This window comes from Mustela erminea, chromosome 12 (assembly GCF_009829155.1).
Source record: "Mustela erminea isolate mMusErm1 chromosome 12, mMusErm1.Pri, whole genome shotgun sequence".
NCBI lineage: Eukaryota > Metazoa > Chordata > Mammalia > Carnivora > Mustelidae > Mustela > Mustela erminea.
In genome coordinates this window covers 81,470,532-81,489,527 of record NC_045625.1, presented here as the reverse complement: position 1 = coordinate 81,489,527, position 18,996 = coordinate 81,470,532, and the positions used below count along the sequence as shown (strand labels likewise).

At 41.2% G+C, this 18,996-nt stretch overlaps 1 protein-coding gene across 19 annotated transcripts in view; it reads right to left on the bottom strand.

The window, feature by feature from the left end:
• The window catches only part of TRPM3 (transient receptor potential cation channel subfamily M member 3), a 785,382-nt gene that overhangs the window by 216,312 nt on the left and 550,074 nt on the right, over positions 1–18,996 (bottom strand). For all 19 annotated transcript variants that reach the window (XM_032308281.1, XM_032308298.1, XM_032308285.1 and 16 more), the window contains exon 6: positions 5,303–5,474. In XM_032308281.1, the coding sequence (XP_032164172.1) occupies positions 5,303–5,474 (172 nt within the window). The remainder of the gene's footprint in view (positions 1–5,302; positions 5,475–18,996) is intronic.

Here is an 18,996-nt window from a genome sequence, read left to right as displayed (position 1 = left end):
ACAAGATATACTTAGGGTTTTAAAGTCCCATGAGGCTGCTTATGTGCTACTTTCTAGAACAGCCCCTTGGTAGTCTTTCAGCTAATACATATTTCCTGAGTAGCTGCTGTGTTCCCAGCAATGTGTTAAGTTGCCTCAATTTACGTGAATATGTGAATAGCAATAAAATATTTTAATATAAGGAATTTTTTATTATCTACCATTTTTAAAATTTAAATAGTTCAAACTTAGTATATGGTGCTTGGCAATATTAATGAAAGGTGTGGGTCACCTTTGATAATCCCAACTCACTTCCCTGCACTGCAGTCTGATCTTTGAGATGAATGACTTTATGTTCTTATGAATGTCAACTGCACCGTTGCTTTCATCCACAGACACAGATGACACTTCTGGGATACAGGTATATAGGATTACAGAGTCAAACAGCCTCACTCCCTTGCTTCTCTCTCCCTTTTACTTGCCAGGCAAAATCCCAGCAGGTGCTTAACCCAATTCTATGTCTGTTCTATTGCTTGAGCTGAACACGGCTGCAAAGAAAACACACACCCTAGCGATCCCTGGCTTTCAAAATTCACAACCAAAATACCCGATGGGGCCAGGATGCTGTGGGGGAAAGCTACACTTCCCTGGTCCCAACATTCTCCCTGTCTCTACATTAACTGTAGTGCCTTGCGCTCCCTAATCTCTCTCCCTCCCTTCCTTCCACACTGATGTTTGCTGATGACCTCCTGTATTCTTTTATTCATAAAGAAACTAACTACAGAGAAGCACCTGATCATCCCAGCAGAAAATGTCCTACCCATGTCTGTGCCCATATGCTCTGTCTTCCCTCCTGCCGAGTTCTTTATTCGTGCACTGAATCTCATGACCTTTGTCCTGGTTCCCCCAGAGATTCCCCCGCCCCCCTGCCTTTTTTCCCCTGCAAAAGCTTACTTGTTTGGAGCTCTCCCCAGCTCCCCCTGCCCCTTTTTAAGAATCTACCAGTGTTGCGAAGAATGGCCTCGCAGCTTTTACTTGGTGTGTCTACTCCTTACCATGGATGCCCAATTCATTAGCAAGTCCTCCGGAGTTCTACCTGCATGATATATCTTAGGATGTATGATTCATATGAGGCATCTAGAATAGAATACGATACATCCAATGATCATGGAAAGTTATGCTTATAAATTACGATACATCCAATGATCCAATGATTCACAAAGATACAAAGTAGAAGAGTGGTTCCCAGAGGCTGCAGGGAGGGAGGAAAGGGGAGGTAGTGTTAATGGGCATAGAATTTCGGTGTGGAGTGAGGAAAGTGTTCTGGAATGGGCAGTGGTGACCGTCACACAACAATGTGTATGTACTTCCTGTCACTGAACTGTATACTCAAAAATGGTTCAAATGGTAAATTTTATTTTATATATATTTTATATTTTTTTTAAAAAGCCCAGTTAAGAAGATATCTATGCAATATTTGAATCCGACCACATTTTACTTCCCCTCTTACTAAAGTTCTATTTCGAAGTGCGCTCATTCCCACCCGCATTATTCCTCCCAAAACATCTCCCTGCTGGACAGCTTGCTCCCACCTCAGTCTGGTCTCTGCACACTGCAGCAGAGTGAGGTTCTAAACCGGAAAGGAGATCCTGGAATGTGCCAGATCACAATTCCGTTAGAATAAACCCTAGCTCTCTACAAATGCCTTGCTCTTTCTGGAACACCCAGGGCTTTCGTCCCTACTTTCGCTCCCTTCCAGAATGTTCTCCCCGCAGTGGGCTCCCTGACTTCATTCAGGTCTCTGCTTCCATGTCACCTCCTCACAGAGGCCCTTCCTGTCTACCTTACAGCAGCCTCTCAATGCACAGGTGCGGGTGCGTGCAAACCCGCCCGCGCAGGTCCGGTCCTATACCTTCCTCTGCTCTCTTTTTCTTAACAGTTCTTTTTACCACCAGACATCACGTATTTATTTGTTTCCTTATTTAACCTATTACTCAACCCCTCTGCAGTTAAACTCAATGAACTGTCGACAGCTGCTTTCCCAGACCTCAGCCGTGACCGGTCTGTAACGGGAGTTCAAGAACTATCTGGATCCTAAAAGGCTGTGCACATGAAATTTGAAGTTTAGCAAGTGGCCGGTGGAAAAGTGTTCCAAAGCAGGTCACTGCTCATGTCCAACCAAAGGGTTCTCCTTTAAAAACAAAGACCTTCAGGAACCGGTGACAATACTTCAGAAGGGACCGCTGACACCAGGAATGAGTGGAGGGCGGGGAAGAGAAGAGATAATGGAGGCTCGGGGTGCCGAGACAGATGGAAGGGACTGGTGTTTGCGACACATTATCATCAACGAGGGTCATTTAGATGAGAGAGGGTTGAAAGTTCTCCCGAGCAAGACTCACTTAATATTTAAGGAAAATATCCTTCAGAAGCTTATGTCACTTAAGTCAGAAACAGACTTGTTGAAAGGCCACTGTGGTAGGCAGGTCACCCCCAAGTGATGAGGAGGAAAGGCACTTGAATGAGAAACACGCTGAGGGTATTCAGCAGGGGACATTTAGTGACAAATCAGAGACAGGCACCTGGCACGAGGTGATGACCCTCTCAGATTCAGCTCAGGGACAGAACTGGTGTGAAAGCTAACTCCCGGCGTCTCTCACTATAGTTTGTGGGCAATCTGCGACCCTGAGCCTTTCTACCTCCTCTGACCTCAGAGACCTCCTCTGGGGTCTTTTACCGCTGCCTCCCATGTAATTATTTTTATTCAATGGGAACCTATGGGTTTCTGCAAATCCTCAAGTAAGTATCTCAAAGCAGGGAGGAAAGTTATGCTTATAAATTACGATACATCCAATGACCATGTGGCTCCCCTGCCCCCACCCTCATTCCAGCTCCCATCACCTAACCCACTCGGGGGGCTCACCCCTTACTTCAGACCTAATCCTACTGGTGGACTTGGAGCAGTTTGAGAGTCTCTGGCCTGCCTCTCTGACCTTGTGCCTCAGCTTTGCAGCTGTGCATGCTTCTCCCCTACTTTTTACCCTAGACCCTTGACTGGGTCCCCACTTGTCAATGTTTCTATGTGCTGATACCTGCCTTGGTAAGCTAGCAAGGGTCCATGGTCTCTCTGAATGGCATGAGGCGTGTGCAGGGGGTCCCGGCTCTTCCAGCATCCCTGACATCCTGACCCGCCTTGGTCTGCTCTTTGACGCCATGTTTCTGGGCTTTGCACCTCATTGTGGCCAGGTCACTGTAAGGGAGCCTCTCCGGGTCCTCCCGTAGGCTACTCACATGGAGAGCACCTCTGGGAGCTTTACCAGAAAGGTACCCCCACCCCCCCACCAGGAAGATAAATTATAAAAAGATGTTCCCTCTAAGATGACCAGTTAGGAAAACAGCACCCCTTTCTCGGGCAGCCTGTAAGGCACGGAGCTTGGCAGACAGAACTTGGCAGGTTTGTCCCTGCCCCCAGCACCCCCAAGCTGGGTGTATAACTTACACAACCATGTACCTAGTTCTCCTCCTCACCACTGACTAACCGGCCCAGCTGCCACCGGTGCCCGACCCCATGACAGGCTTCCTGGTCTGGACAGGTTTTGCCTCATTGGAACCCTGAATCTGACCCGGAATTTGCTCTTTGTCTGTCCTGCCCCCATCCTGTGTCTTTCAGGTCACTCCCACTGAGGTTCTCATTCTCAATCTGACGGTGTATAAGAAGTCAAAATCTAAGGAGATATCACTCATAAAATAACATTGGCCTTTTCTATCTACTACTGTAATACGATTCAATTTCAGTACTACAAAACCTACTACCTGTTGGTTAGAGTGCTTTGTTACACTTGATCTCTGCCAATTTCTGGATCGATTTTCTAGTCTCTTCTATTCCTCCCCCCCACCCCCCAAGACATCTAGCTTGGGATAATCCTGTTTTCTCTTTCCAAAGACAGCTGGGGATTCTAGGATAGAAGACAGTTTCCTAATACAAGCTGGACTTCAGGCCTAGACCAAAAGGTACTATTCTAGATACCCCTGTGAAAAAGACAAAACAGGAGTAGCTCCTAAGCGTTGGGATGGTAACATGTGTAAGAGAGAGAAGGTGTGATCTGACAGGGCGAACATTCCAGTTCTGGAAGGAACGTGGTTCTGGCAAGGAAACCACCCCCCGCCCCCCAGACAGATACAGAGAAAAGACCAGGGGGCAACCATTCAGACAGGCTGAATCACAGCACACTGAGCGTCTGGAAACTTATCCAGCCAAAGAGAATCGTTTGTTATTTAGAACTGCAGGCTTTGAAAGTTGGATCAATTAGATCCAAGTTGCCCTGATGAGACAAACAATTACCCCTAAAGTCTAAGCTTGCCACGAATCCTCCTCAATGTTTGCTTTGTGGAAACAAATTAAAATATTGTGAGGAGACATGGTAGATGACTTTTCTACCTCTGCTACATTTACACACAAGCTACTTAGTGATTTGGGGAGCACTGCTGTTTTCACAGTGTTACCTTTTCACAGTTCATTGTGGGCACACTAAATACAGCATAGAATGCATGAGTACTTAAGAGGTAATTTAAGTAAACCCACCACAGATACGGATTATGTAGTGTGCATAAACATGCACATAAATCTAAACATATATATTTAAAGACAATAAATAACACAGAATTAAAACACAGAATCAAAGTTTATGAAAATGGGTACAGAGTACTTTTGTTTAGAGAATGCCAGTTGTCTTGAAATTCCTAAGCATAGGCAGATTTATAATACGATATATATAGTGTGTATATAGATATACATATCTATATATGTATATATATCATATATATTATATAATAATATATATGATATATATTATAATCATATATAATATAATAATATATAAATATATTTATAAATAAATATATTATTATATATTATAATATAGCATATTATAATATAATATATATCATATATATATATGTAATTTCTGGCCAACAACAACAAAAAAAGACAAATGGAAACAATTTCTCTAGGGTGCCTTTCCTCCTAGAGTACTGTGTAGAGGATGTAGGAAAAGTCTGGAAAGAAAAGTGTATCTGCATGCATACACCCTAGATGAGACAATGACAAATGAGTGCTAATCCACTAATTACGTAATCCCTTGTCTTTCACGGCCAGTCCTCTGCCCCCGGATGACCTCCTCGGGTTCTAACCACTGGCCCCGCAGACACATAATGGTCCCTCTTTGTCACTTGCTCAAGTTCTTGTAATATTGCCACATGGTACACTTGTGGTTACTTTCCACCGGCTTCCCATGAGGCCCAGCAGTGGGAAGAGCTGCCCACTTACTTGTGTTTATCTTCTGGAGAGAAATGTGCTTTTCCAGTTGTCGCCGCAGCTTGACCTCAGCTCCGTATTTCCCGGTGGTCCCGTTGTCGGCCAGGATGAAGTGGGAATGCATGCTGTTGAGAACAGTGAGCTTGCTCATGGGGTTGGACATGGTCTGATATGGCCGGACAACCTGCAGAATTTCAAAAGGAAGAGGTGGCAGTCAGAGAAAGAGCGAGCAAAATATGAAAAGGAGAACCAGCCAGAGAGGAAACAGAGAGAGAAGGATAAGTCAGTTCTTTGGTACAGTGAAAACAGTTTATATCCTCTTCCTAACACCACTGTGGGTAGCAAGTTTTATGGTCAAAGTTCCCCAGTCACAGCAAGATTATACTTAAGGAATAACATGTTTATATGCTGAGTTTGATACAGAAGCTAGAGTTTGTGCTCTCACCATACTCAAAAACTGGCATGTGAAGGATTGTGTCATTGTGATCTTTTCATTTGCTGATGAACCACAAGTAATTTTAACATTTACTCGTTTTGTTTTGTCTTTCTCTTCTCCACGATGTCCATACTCCAATTGGCACGGCAGAGCCATCATGGTTCTGGAGTAGGGTTGGGTTGGGAGTGGGGGCCAGGCAGATTTTTTCATTCAGTCATCTGAAGGTCTGTTAATTCGAAAAATCAACCTTGATCTTATTAGACACCTTATTTAAGTGGAAATACTGAATGTCAAATACGTGTCTCATGAAATGAGCGTGAATCAAAATATTCATCTCTGTCTTTGTTTGTTGTTGTGTTATTTTCATTTTGTGGTGAATTATACTACCCCAAACAGAGTAAGTCTTTCAGTTTTTTATATCAAAAGAAAAGCAAAATCGATTGTGAGTTTGGGTTGCCAGTTCTAGTTGCTTTATAGACATTACCTATATTCCTTGCAACAATCCTACAAGGTGGGTGCTCTCATGTTTATCTCGGAGATGGAGAAATGGCACTGGAGGTAAAATGGGTTTTTCAAGAGTTTCTCATGCACAAACCAGAACTGACATCTGGGTCTGATTCCAAAATCTTTGCTTGTTCCCCTGCCCACACTGCTTAGACATGATGGAAACAAAATGATGTTTTGGAAATCTACTCCTAAAATATTTAGGTAGAGATTCCACTCAAGACCATGAAAAGGAAAGCTCAACAAGCTCATTGTTACAAGGCTTGGTATGGTTAGCCTTATACTGAATCATCAGAATTGACAGAACATAAATACATGCTACTGGGTTTTTATTTCCGTGCCTTTGTGCGATGTGTACATTCATTATGGAGTTGAGATGCTCTCATTCATTTTCAGTATGTAATAACTCACTCACGAAAAGCTGTAGTAAGATTGAATAGTTTGCTAAAGAAATTACAAAGTGATTTAGTAAGGGTAGTCTTTAATAGCAGAGATCTCATAAAAGTCATTTTTTTTTTTTTTTTAGATCTTGATTCTGATTTCAAAATTTACTTCTATGTGCCTGGCACACAGAATCTACTCAATACATAGTGAATGAATGAATATGAAAACTTGAGACAGGCATGTTTTTGTTTAAAATTAAAAAAAAAAAAAGGACCCTCTCTTTTCTGAATTGCTTGGGAGTTGATCTAATCTAAATTTAAAATGTGTAACTTTGAGCTTTTGAAATAGCCTTCATTCCTTTTCATGTATGTCTTATTTGTTAATGTAGCATTAATACAACATTAATTCATAGGCTCATTTTAGTTGACTCTCAGTGATAAAGGAAGCTCGTAACTTTTCGATTATTGTTTCCAGTAATGGATTGGATATTTTCCAGTAATGGAGCGGTATTCAATTACTGCTTTGTCTAGATGAGTGCTCGAGAGTCCTCCAAAATACAGAGACAGCGGTTTGCTAACTCCATCCCAAGTTCTTTATCACTGGAAGAGTGGGTCGCCTGTGGCTGAAATTCCCATTTTGTTGTTACTCATTTTTGATTATAAAACATTCATTCTATAGCAAAGTGCAAGTTAATAAATATTAATGCCTTGCTGAAAGAAAAGAGGCTTAGCAGAAGGACTTTCTCCTATCCTTTAAGAGCCTCTGCATTGTGCTTTTGGACAAAAGAAAATGCTTTAGTTACTCTTCACTATTTTCTGAGCGGGTCCCCAAGTCTCCATGCCAAGGAGGAGGAGGACCCAAATTATTTCTTTGAGAGGCAGGGGACAGTGGATTTTCTAGAGGTTAAACAGTGTGTCATAGTGAATCCCAGACACTTGTTCTAGGTGAGACATGAGAACACACTTTTTAATTCCTGGGAACAGAGTTAAAGACCCATCAGTGAAAACGAAATTTTCAAATGAAGAAGGTTGTGAAAATAATTCTGGGCCAACTGACATACTTACCACAATCTGAGAATAACAGAACTGCATTAAATCATCTAACTATATTCTCTCTGTTTCCTCACCACAGGATTCTAAGGACAGTGGGGCATCAATCTTCTGAGTTTGGACCTTCTTTTCTTGTGATACATGAAACCAGCTCTTTGGAAATACTGTTCCTTTAGATCAGTCATGGCAAGAGGGTCAAGTTTACAGTAGCACACATGAATTTTAATTTTTTCATCTTACTGCTCCCCGTTTGGTTTGATCTCATATGAAGGTAAGTTAAAGGTGGTCCTATTTTGGCAGAGATTTCGTCTGCTGTGTAATAGGGGATATACAACTGGAAAGTAAGTAAAATGCCCTAATTTATTTTGCTATCATCATTGGAGGAAGATTTCCTTGAGAATCCTGGTCAGACAAGCCATGGAAATCTGTCCGAATCCCATGAGTTCTGCCAGCTGCTGTATAAATCTGAGGCTCACATTTTTCATCTGTAAAAGGGAAGTGAGAACACCACTTAACTTCGCGGGTTAGATGAGATTATAGGTGCAAAGTACCGGGCACTTTGCCTGGTTCCTTGCAGGCAATCTACAAATGGGAATTCCTTCTCGAGCTTGGCTTTATTCTACCAACTACAAACTGATTTTCCCACTGCAAGCTAGTGACCAAAATGATATGATGACAGACAAATCACAGACTTTTGTTTTCCACAAGAGATCTGAATCAATCTTTTTAAGTAAAGAAAAAAAAATTAGCAATCAGTTGGCAAAACACACCACGTGACGTGTTTTTACTCTGTCACCTGTCTCGGGCCATTTAAGAAGGTGAGGCTCTGGAATTATTGGATCAGCTACAAAGTTGGAAAGAGCTCCCCAAGTGCTTCAAGAGGAATGCATGTTGGTCTACTTGCCTACAAAATCCTGTTAATATTCTTCATAACAAACATACCAGCAGTCTATTCTTGTTTGAGTTACAATTTGCATATCTTCCTGTTGCTTCTCAAATCGGGGGGAAAAAAAAGTCTTGCTTTTGTGTCACATGAATACAAATGAATTCTTCCCTCTGACAAATTTTGGAGGTAATGCATCTACTTGCATTGTTAAGAGCTCATAAAAAAGCGCTTTTTGGAAGTGTGTGTGTGTATGTGTGCACATGAGCCCACAGCAAGAACAAGTGTGACACGTTCTGGACTTGTAGACGTGTTAGATGTCTCTAACACATCTCTCAGCCACTGTTTTTTGAGAGCATCAAATCCTAATGCTTATACATATGGATGATTCCCCTAAGAATAAAAGATGGTCCAGCTTATACACTATCTTTGAGGGAATTAAGAAGAGAATCACTCAAATAATTTTCCATGTTCATATTTCAGATGTGGAATCCGGGTTGATGAAGGCTGAATGGCATCTGAAAGGCCTTCATTATTGGTAAATACAGAATTATATATACCTAGATGGGAAATCTGCTTAGAAGTAGATTTTAGATACTTTGTATTCTTTGGGTATCATGGGCCAGTATACCTCTAAGTAATAATATTTTTGCCCCTTTCTTGTCCCTCAAGGCGAGATGGAAGAATTCTGCACTCCTTAATACATCTACACCTCTTTGTACTGGCTGACTGGTTAAATCCTGGTTCCAAGGCCTCTGCCTATCTTGACTCTAAAAACAAAGAAGCAATGAAGTCTAAATTAATGTTTAAGAAACTAATGAAGGTGGGGACACCTGGATGGATCTGTCAGGTAAGCAGCGGGCTCTTGGTTTTGGCTCAGGTCATGATCTCAGGGGTTGGGGGATCAAGTCCCAAGTCGGGCTCTGCAATCAGTAGGGAGTCTGCTTCTCTCCCTCTCCCATTGCCCACCCCCCACCCACTCTCTCTCTAAAAATAAATAAAAATCTTTTTAAAAAAAGGAGAGAGATTAATGAAGGTGAAAGCTCTTGATGTAATGTACTTTTAGGGTCATTACCGTTGCCGGGAGGTGACCCATCCAGAGACACCATGGAAAATCTGAACATTTTTTATGTGCTGATGTCCGTTTGCTACATTTCTTACCCACGGGGAGACTTCACTGGATCGTTTGGGAGCTGATCTAAGACACCCGCTTGAGTTTTTCTAGCTACTTTCACACATGTTCTGGTCTCATTCAGGAGTACTTAGTGGGCAGTCAGGAAATGGGGAAGGGGCATTCTAGTTCCTCCAGCTACTCATTTGTGACTTTGGGCAAGTCTTTCAACTCATTCCTTTCTTCCTCTATTCATACATTAAGAATGCCTTGAGGAAATGTTCCTGGTAAGTACTGTGCTGGCTTGAGGAGACATACAACTTTGCACCTAGGTAATATTTTTCACTGAATGTTCAAATTACATTGAAACCACTTGTCTGTGGTTTCTAAGGGCTTTCTACCTCTAAGATTGAGTCTGAACAGCCCATGTTGAAAAGTACATTTGCTTCTTCCAAGGTAGCACAGAAAAAGGACACAGAGGTGGGTCACTCCTGTCCTGGGGTCTCCTTCCCCTTTCTAGTGCTTTCTACCGTGCAAGGGCAGTTGGCTCATCTGAAACTCCTTTCCTGAACAGAATTGAATTGAGCTCAACTGGGTTCTTGAGTCATCCGTCGCAGGCCTTTGGCAATCCCTGAACTTATGACCCGGTGAGGTACATATCAACATGCCCATGGCAAGTAACAGGCAGGCAGAACACCGAAGCATTTGTTCCCTCATAATAGCACTATGATTTTAATTTAGGCAGGAAGAAAATGAGGATTTACTGATCACTTATTCTATGCCAGCCACTATGATACAACTTTTCCATGGATTAACCCATTCTGTGCTTACCATATAGGCAAAACTACAGATGCTCAGAGAAGTGAAGTCTTTTGGGCAAACGCGTCCCACAAACACTCTTTCCTCTAAATCTACACAGCACATAGATCTTAAATTCCTGTACAGGCCAGGAGCCATTTAGAGGGAAGATGGAGGAGCCAGCCTGATTTTAAACTCATAAAGGATATTATGGTTGGTTTTGCTGCTGGACATTTTTGCCAGTGGCTCAGCTGAGCACTGAAATCCTTGTGACAGCTGATCAGATTATTTCCAGATGAGTCATCTAGAACTGTAGAGTATGCAGAAGTCAGGAGAGGCGGCAGTGGGCGGCAAGATGGGGTTTGTGCTTTGCAGAAAGAGACACAAAAGGGACGGGCAAGGTTCTCGTAGGATCAGGCCTGCTTTCTGGGAGAGATGAGGGGATATTGCCGAGACGTGGGCAGCACTCTCTGTTTGAGAATGAGGAACATAGGGACTGAGAGAAGGAGATGAAAACCAAATAGAGAAAGACACCGTGTGTCCTCATAAGCCTAGTGAGGCCTGTGTTAGCAGGGATACTGGGCTGGTTGGTATCCATCCAGCCAGCTCGGCTGCAAGTCTAGGTATAAAGTAGGGTCATATGAAACCCAGATGCTGCCTTTCTGCCCAGCAATCCAAGCAAAAACCCAGCAAACCCAGACATCTGTCCCAGAGAGTGCCCAGGTGCCTAAAATCCATGGCTAAAATCCACAGGTGGAACAATTATGTCTTTCTACAGCATTCTGAAAACGTGTCCCTCAAATCATGGGCTCGCTGGGGGTTACATCGTCCTCATTTCTGGCCCACCTCCCTTTGGCCTGTCCTGAGGGAAGCCACGGACCGTCCAGGTTAAGGGCCTACTTAGAGTGGAAAAAGGCCCTTAAGTTCTAAAACGGGTTACTTGCTTAAGAAACCACCATGTGTCACTGGGGTTGTTTTAAAATATGTTAAAAAATTCTTTGAAAATATTCCCATCCAGTCTGCAGTTGTCAGTGACTCACTTTGAAGAAATAGAATAAAACAGAAGTGATGGTGTGTCGACTTGCAAAAAACTAGGTCATGAAAGGGTTCCTTTTAGCTCTCTTGGATCACTTACTCTGGGGGAAGCCAGCTGCCATAATAAAGCAGCCTTCTGGAGACGTCCACATGGGGAGGAACTCCTACCCACAGCCATGTGCGTGAGTCATCTTAGAAGGTACCGTATCCCCATTCGATCCTTTAGATGATGCAGCCCCAACTGATATCTTGACTGTGACCTTAAGAGAGACCCAAGCCAGCACCACACAGATGAGCTACTAATAAATTTCTGACCCACAGAAACTGTGACACAATCAGTGTTGTGTCAAGCCATTAAATTTGGGGGTAATTTGTTACATAGCAGTAGACAACACAATAGCGTATTATTGCTATCTTGAGGCTTCAAAATGTGTTCTCTCCCCTCTGTTCTGGATTCGCTGGTGCATCGTAATTTTGTGCCCTCTAGTGCCTCCCTGCCTCCTCCCTGGGCTCCAGTCAGCTCTGGCTCCTGTTTTCTGCTGGAGCTATGGCCACCATCTTCCACTCTCTCACTGCCCACATCTGATGCCTCACCCCAGCCTCCTCAGTGGGCAGATGGTCTGACTCCCGTACCTACACCTACACACCTGCCAGTCGGGTGAACCAAAGCAGGCTGTCCTCTGTGATTCAGCATCTCCATATGTCAATTAATAATTGATTGATAATGATTAATCAGAGTATTGTAAACATTAGATGAGATATAAAATGCACGGCCCAATGCACATATGAACTCAGATAAATGATCGCTGCTATGATTAAGGAGAAGTCACATCACATCATAGGTAAGGATGCAGTCTTGGGAGCTGGATGGTGTAGGCTGAAATCCCAGCCATATGACTTATTAGTCATGTAACACTGGGCAAGTTACTTAATCTTTTTGTGTTTAATTTTACCATCAGAGATATGGAAGGATTACAGAGATATTAAAAACAACTTCTGAATGCCATTGCGGGCATTAGGGGACCACTTGTGATGTGTGCTGAGATGCACTAAGCTCAACGAAAGTGGTGCCATTATGATTATTGGTGTTGTTATTTATTATTATTAGCATAATAATAAAACCTCCAGGCTGAAACTTCAATATCCTGCCATCAATCCTCTGCAGACATACTCTTTCCTCTTCTCCTTCAGTTGTGAGGATACAGATGGTTCCTCTCCCCTTTAGATCTAGATCTGGACCCCATCTCCTCAGGGCCACCCTAGGACTTATTTCATCAATTCTATTTTCCCTATCTCTGTTTTCTCCCCTAACATCAACACAGAAGCAAACTCAAGTCCCTCCCTTCTTGAAGAAAAATCCTGCGAATTACAGCCCCCTTCAGCTACTCACTTCTTGTCACAGCCAAACTTCTAAAAGGCTGGTCTCTACTGGGATCTCTACTTTTTCACTTCTCCCTTTTCAACCCCTTGTGATCTGCCCCTTCATCATTCTGAGACTGTTCTGACTAGTGATGACAACACTGTCTTGATAAACAGAACGAATGTTCTGTCTTGATAAATAGAACGAACGTGTCCAAGTCCTCCTCCTCCTCTGTCTCTCTGTTGTACTGGGCACTGCCCTTCATTCCATCCTTCTGAAGCACCTGTTCCCTTGGTTTCCACAACATTCTCTGATTTTTTTCTACCTCTTGGCCCTTTTTTGGTCTTCTCTGCAGGCTGTTTTTCCTCTGCTTAACCATTAAATATTGGATCCCATCAGGATCCAGGTGTAGACCCTCCTTCCCCTCACTCCACACACATTCCCTTGGTGATCCTATCCACCACAATGTCATCTATATGCAGAGGTCCCTCGAGTCTGAATATATAGCCAGATCTTATTCCTGAAACTCTACCTCAAAAACTTAGTGTCCTGCTGGACACTTTCGATACACACCTCTCAAAGCAACTTTGAAATCAACATATCCAAATCCAAACTCAATACTATCTTCACTGAAACTGCATTCCCTACATCACCGAATGCAGCCCAGGATTGGAATGTGGTCTTGGGTTAGCTAGAGTTGGCTCTTGTATGACTGTTAGAGACTTGGGTGAGTTTCCTTATCTTTGAATTTCTCCTCTCACATCCTCTGGAAACATCTTATATCACCTAGCCACGGAAGTCCAATAAAGTCCACGCGAGAACCATTACAGGGAAGCTTTCTGAGCTTACAGGATGAAGTCGTATTTGGCCTGCTTTAGAAATAGGTGACAAATACACTGAGTTGATAATGATATGAGAATTATCAATCTGGTGTGTTATTAAACTTGATTTTTTCACGGCTTGAAATACAAAGATGGCATTGAAAGAATACTTTCCAATTAAATATAAGAACTCTTAAAGGTTATAAAATTCTGAGAATAAATCTATGGTTTAGGGGAAAATGTAAGATATCACTGACTGTCATGATAATTTAATAACCACATAAGCTCATGGGTTGGAAAGCTTCCCAAATACAATTTTCATCCTCAAGTGAAAATGAAAAGTGTTTTTTTCTTATGATCATGTCTGGATTTTTAATTTGGCATGTATTTTGTTAGTCTAGATTTGGGAAAAGACAAATTATAAAGGTTTCTGGAACTGCTCAATTACCTGAAATAATTCTGGTCAAACTGTTTTCCAAAGTAGGGAAATATAAAGCTACAATGAGTCTGTAAAAATTGTAATTCAATGGAGGTTCTTTCCTGACTTTACAATGGGGATACTTTCATCATCCATCCAGATCAAGAATCTGATGTCAAATGGAGGAAAGGAACAGAAGAAAAAAAAAAAAAAAAGATTTTTACAGAGTAATAAAATTTAAAACTGAGCTGTTTAAATGTTGCTGTTTTTACCTGTCTGTTCTTATCCGAAAGTGGGACATTCCCAGGAAGAGGAAGGTTCCACTTGGTTCCTTAAATCGCCAAAAGCCCTAGTCCAGAATTCACCCCCCATCCCCCGAATTCTTGCAACATTATTTCCCAGTTGGTTGATGCCAAGGCAAAAAGACATCCTTTTAATGGTTAGAGAGGATCAGTTACTTAAATGATTTCATGTCAGTGTTGTATTTATGGTTTTACAATAAAACGACCTTTAGGAAAAAAAAAAAAAAAAAGAATCCCTAGGTACAAAGAAAAGGGTACTGGTCATTCTCATAGTCTTATTTTCTTAGTTCTATTTATAGGCATTAGGTATTTGCCAGTATCTCAACTAACAATAAAAACACCCTTAAATATTTTCTTCTGTATTACTTGACATGCTACTAGATAAGTGTATGAGCTTTGGAGATAGTGCACCTTAGTTCTAGCCCTTATTTAGTTTCCTTACATAATAATACATACCTCATAATGCTAATACATGCAATCACAGGGAGCTTCCTCGACTAGGAGCTCAATAAATTGTAATTACTACTATTATGATTATGCTCCTACAAGCTATATAAAGATAGAGCAAGGATTTTTATAGTTCACTTAGAAATGAAGGAATCCACTCTTACAGAGTTTTAAGTCACATGTCAGTACCTCCCGTTCGTGCAAAGTAGTGTATTAGTGGTTGGCAATAAACAAAGACAACAATTTCATCTCTACTTTTGAGGAACTTTTACCTAAATGGGCGGAGAGGATCATTGTTAGAAGAATTATAATCAGGGATATGACATTATGGGTGAAGTTAGTCATGGAAGACATCTTGGTGGAACCAACCCTTGAGATCAGTTTGACTGAAGAGTAGATCACGGGTTGTAATAACAGAATGGGGCAGTAGGAATCATATGGAGAAATCACAGAGGAGTAGAAAAACTAGACAGCTGAACAGTATTTATTTTCACGTTTCATGGCAGAGCAAAAGTTATTACCATCTCAGTAATCATAACATTATTTCTCATCAAATTCTATTGTTTTGATCTAGTAATTGAAGGTCTGATTAAACAGAGTAGAAGAGATTTAAATGTAAAGAACCACGGCTAGTTCATTACTCACTTGGGTGGATCATGCATCTCTCAAAGGGGTTACAGAAAAGCCTGTTCTCATTCTGTTCTTCTTTGTCCCCATATCCAACATGAAGCTTCAACACCCACCTCCCACCTTGAGTTGCTACATAAGAAAGCAGTTTTGTATTTTGATGCTTGATTAAAAAATGCTTTCATTATAGTTACTAAAGTAGGATCAAGCTTGGGAATGTACATGGAGATAAAATTGTGGTAAAGTTGTGAACTAGGTAAGAGGTATCATTTCATTTTTTTCTATAGCATTAATTTTCCTTGTAGTCTGAATTTCATCATGCCCAGTCTGTCTTCATCGGTATTTCCTGAGCACCTGCCACACATACGGCTCTAAGTTGAACTCTGAGAAGCCAAAGATACATGCCCAATATTTTTACAGTCGCAGCTGAAGTCTGGCTAAGAGATAAGACTGGAAAGGAGGTAGGTGATTCAGAATATCTGGAAGCAGACCCAAGGGAAAGTTAACTCTTCTTTTTTTATGTGTAGGACTAGTCTTTGCCTTTACAGTGCCATTCCAAAGGGACAATCCATGCTAGGAAGGATAGTAACTGCTGTGTCTACCACTTTTACCGATAAAATAACTATAGAACTACTTGATTGTTCGGCTTCTGAAACTGCCCTTTGGAGAGTCATCCCCACAGAAATAAAAGGATCTTTATATTTTATCAGCTTGGAAATAAATCTCCTGTAATAAAATATTAGGCATAAGAAATGGAGCCTTTCTTTTACCCTCATATTTTTATTTCATGTAAGTTTCTTCGATTTCCCTTGACATTTATTTTGTGCTGCTTCAACCTTATTCTGGAATACAGCCATAGACCAGATCAAAAATACAATTACTTATTTCTAAATAAATGAATTCCGATAGAATTCTGAAATGCTGAAGGTTTTTAATAATACGTTAGTTTTTTTTTCCTCTGCTACCTCATGTCTGATGTTCTCATGTTTATTTTCTTGATGCTTATTACTGTAAGTTTGATTATACAAAATGGACGGAAAAGAACAGATGGCACTAAATTAGGCCGGCTGTGAAAATTTGTGTAACTACTTAAGAAGTTTACCAGATAACCCTTCCACTTCCATGATTTTTAGGTGGACTCTCAAGAGTGACCACTAGTATTGTATTCAAATATTCCTTTTTGTGACAAAGCAGCACCACATTCCTTTTTAATTATAATATTAGAATAGTTGAACACATATAAAAATTTCCCTCAAACTATGCCCTAAATCCTTTACACCAAAAAACAGCACTTTTGGTCCAAGTAATTTAGAATGTGAAGAACAAATTCCATTGCTCTATGGGAGCCTGGAAACCCTATGCACATTCCGACTCCTGAGTTTGGTTGGGGATGGGGCCTTGAACCAGAGGGGTTGAAATTCAATAGCTCTCGGTCAAAGATTTATCGAGAAAGTAAAATGCAACTGTTTTTCCCGTGCTTTTTACAATCTGTCAATGTCAATCTTTTCTTCAATGGTCTCTGCAGGTTCACCTGGCCCTTCGTGAACCACGGTTTGCCTCTATTAGCCGCTGTGAGTGGGATCAGGACTAAATTTTTTCATTGGGAAGTCAGGCAATGCCACTAAGACCCACTGGCATAGGCCTATGGAAGTTCCTATTGGCATAAAACTGGAAAGAAATATGGGTAGAAAGAAATTAAGAATAAAAAGGAGGAGCGTGAGAGGAGGTGAAATCAGAGGAAAGGAGCTCAAACTGGAGGAAGAGGAATCAGGGGTCATTCTTTCAACTCAGCAAGGCAAGTGAATGTAGCGGAAGCTCTGTCTGTCTGCACTCACACAGAATTTCTAAGACACACAAAAATGACACAGAAAGGCAGTAGGTCAGCATTGTCTGCAAATGTTTAGGCAACTGAGGTCATTATTTGATTACTCTATTTGAATAATGAAATCATCAGCTTCCGTTTATTCATAGTTCGTCTGAATAAGAAAGTTCCAAAGTGGTTCCCCCCCACCACCAAAAAAAAAAAAAAAAACCCTACATAATAGTAACTCAGGTTTACAATAGAGATCCTGAAGCCATGGACATTTAAAAACGACCTCTGAATCATCACAACATTTTTAAATAATTAAGTCATTTGCTAATAAAATGCACTTATTCTAGTTCACCATCAACTTCAAAGCCAGCTCAGAATCTGAGGAAAGCATTAACCCAAGTATATTTCATCAAAGACTAATTCCACATATTCCACAATTCTTAAAAAAAAAAAAATCAGCCATGTTTGTTTTTCCAGTCAGTTCTGCCTACATATCACTTTGGAAATTGCTGCTTGAGATAATCAAGCTGTGTGTGATATAAAACAGCCAGAAAATTCTAGTCAAGAGACTATTACACAGATAAAATTAATATCTCATTTCTTACCCCATGTTTTCTAGATAAATTAGTGTTTCTACAGGTGTAGCATTGATAAGGATGCTTCATATCCACTTAAAGGTCCTGAAGGATTTAAAGAGTGTTTTACTGCATTTCATGATGTTTGATTTTTCTTTTTACTCAAAGAATTTTGCCTTGTATTAAAAACTTCAGAGGCTGTGCTGTATTAAAATAAGATGGTTTCACTGTATTGCTATGCAACAGAAGGAGCAATTTAAGACCAGTTAATTCTCAAGCTCTCAGTTTTTGGTTCAGACAGACCTCATGGAACTTGGAAAAACCACGGAGCACATTTGTTACACCCTACGGTGTCTTGATCAGGAAGGGAAGAGTGTATGGACCTTATGTAGAGGTGCAATGACTAATAATTAATTATGAAAATTATCAGGGGAAAAAAGCAGTGAATAAAAGTATGGCCATTACATATAGTTTAACTACAATTCCTATCAGTTGGAATTGATAGGTTATATATAGGGGAAGAAGTCTGGTGGATTATAGGAGAGAAAACCCTCCAAAGGAGGTTGGGGATAACCAGTTGGTGGTAGACAAAACAAAACAAAGCAAAACAAAAGCAGGACTTAGAAGAAACAGAAGAAAAATGACGAATCAGAAAAAATAAGATAAGTTCTCTCTGGCAAAAACTGACTGATCGGGCCGTGTGTGGCTCTGGACCTGTGAGAAGGAAACAGAGTTCAGCAACTTGCTGAGTTTGGTCAAAAGTTTCTGAGGAGTTTCTGAGTGGGAAATCAAGAATCCAACTGTGCCTACTCCTTACCCAAGCATTCAGCAAGAATCAGATTCGGAAAGAATCTTCCCCTGTAGCTTTCCTGAGCTAGCTGAAGGGCACTTGAATAATAAGGAAGCTGGAGACTTGGGTGTGAAGGTCCCCATGTCATGTGGCAGTCGACGAGCTCATGTTGCTTGATGTGACCTGGTGTTAGTTAATCTCAACTGAATCAGGCCAACAGCACTCAGAAGATTTGATGGGTGAGGAAAGACACTACTTGATTCAAACCAAGCGGGTAGTGCGTAAGTCTTACTTAGGATCTTTCTGATCATAAGAACTGAGGCTGGAGTTTATATAGGTAGATTCTGGAAAAT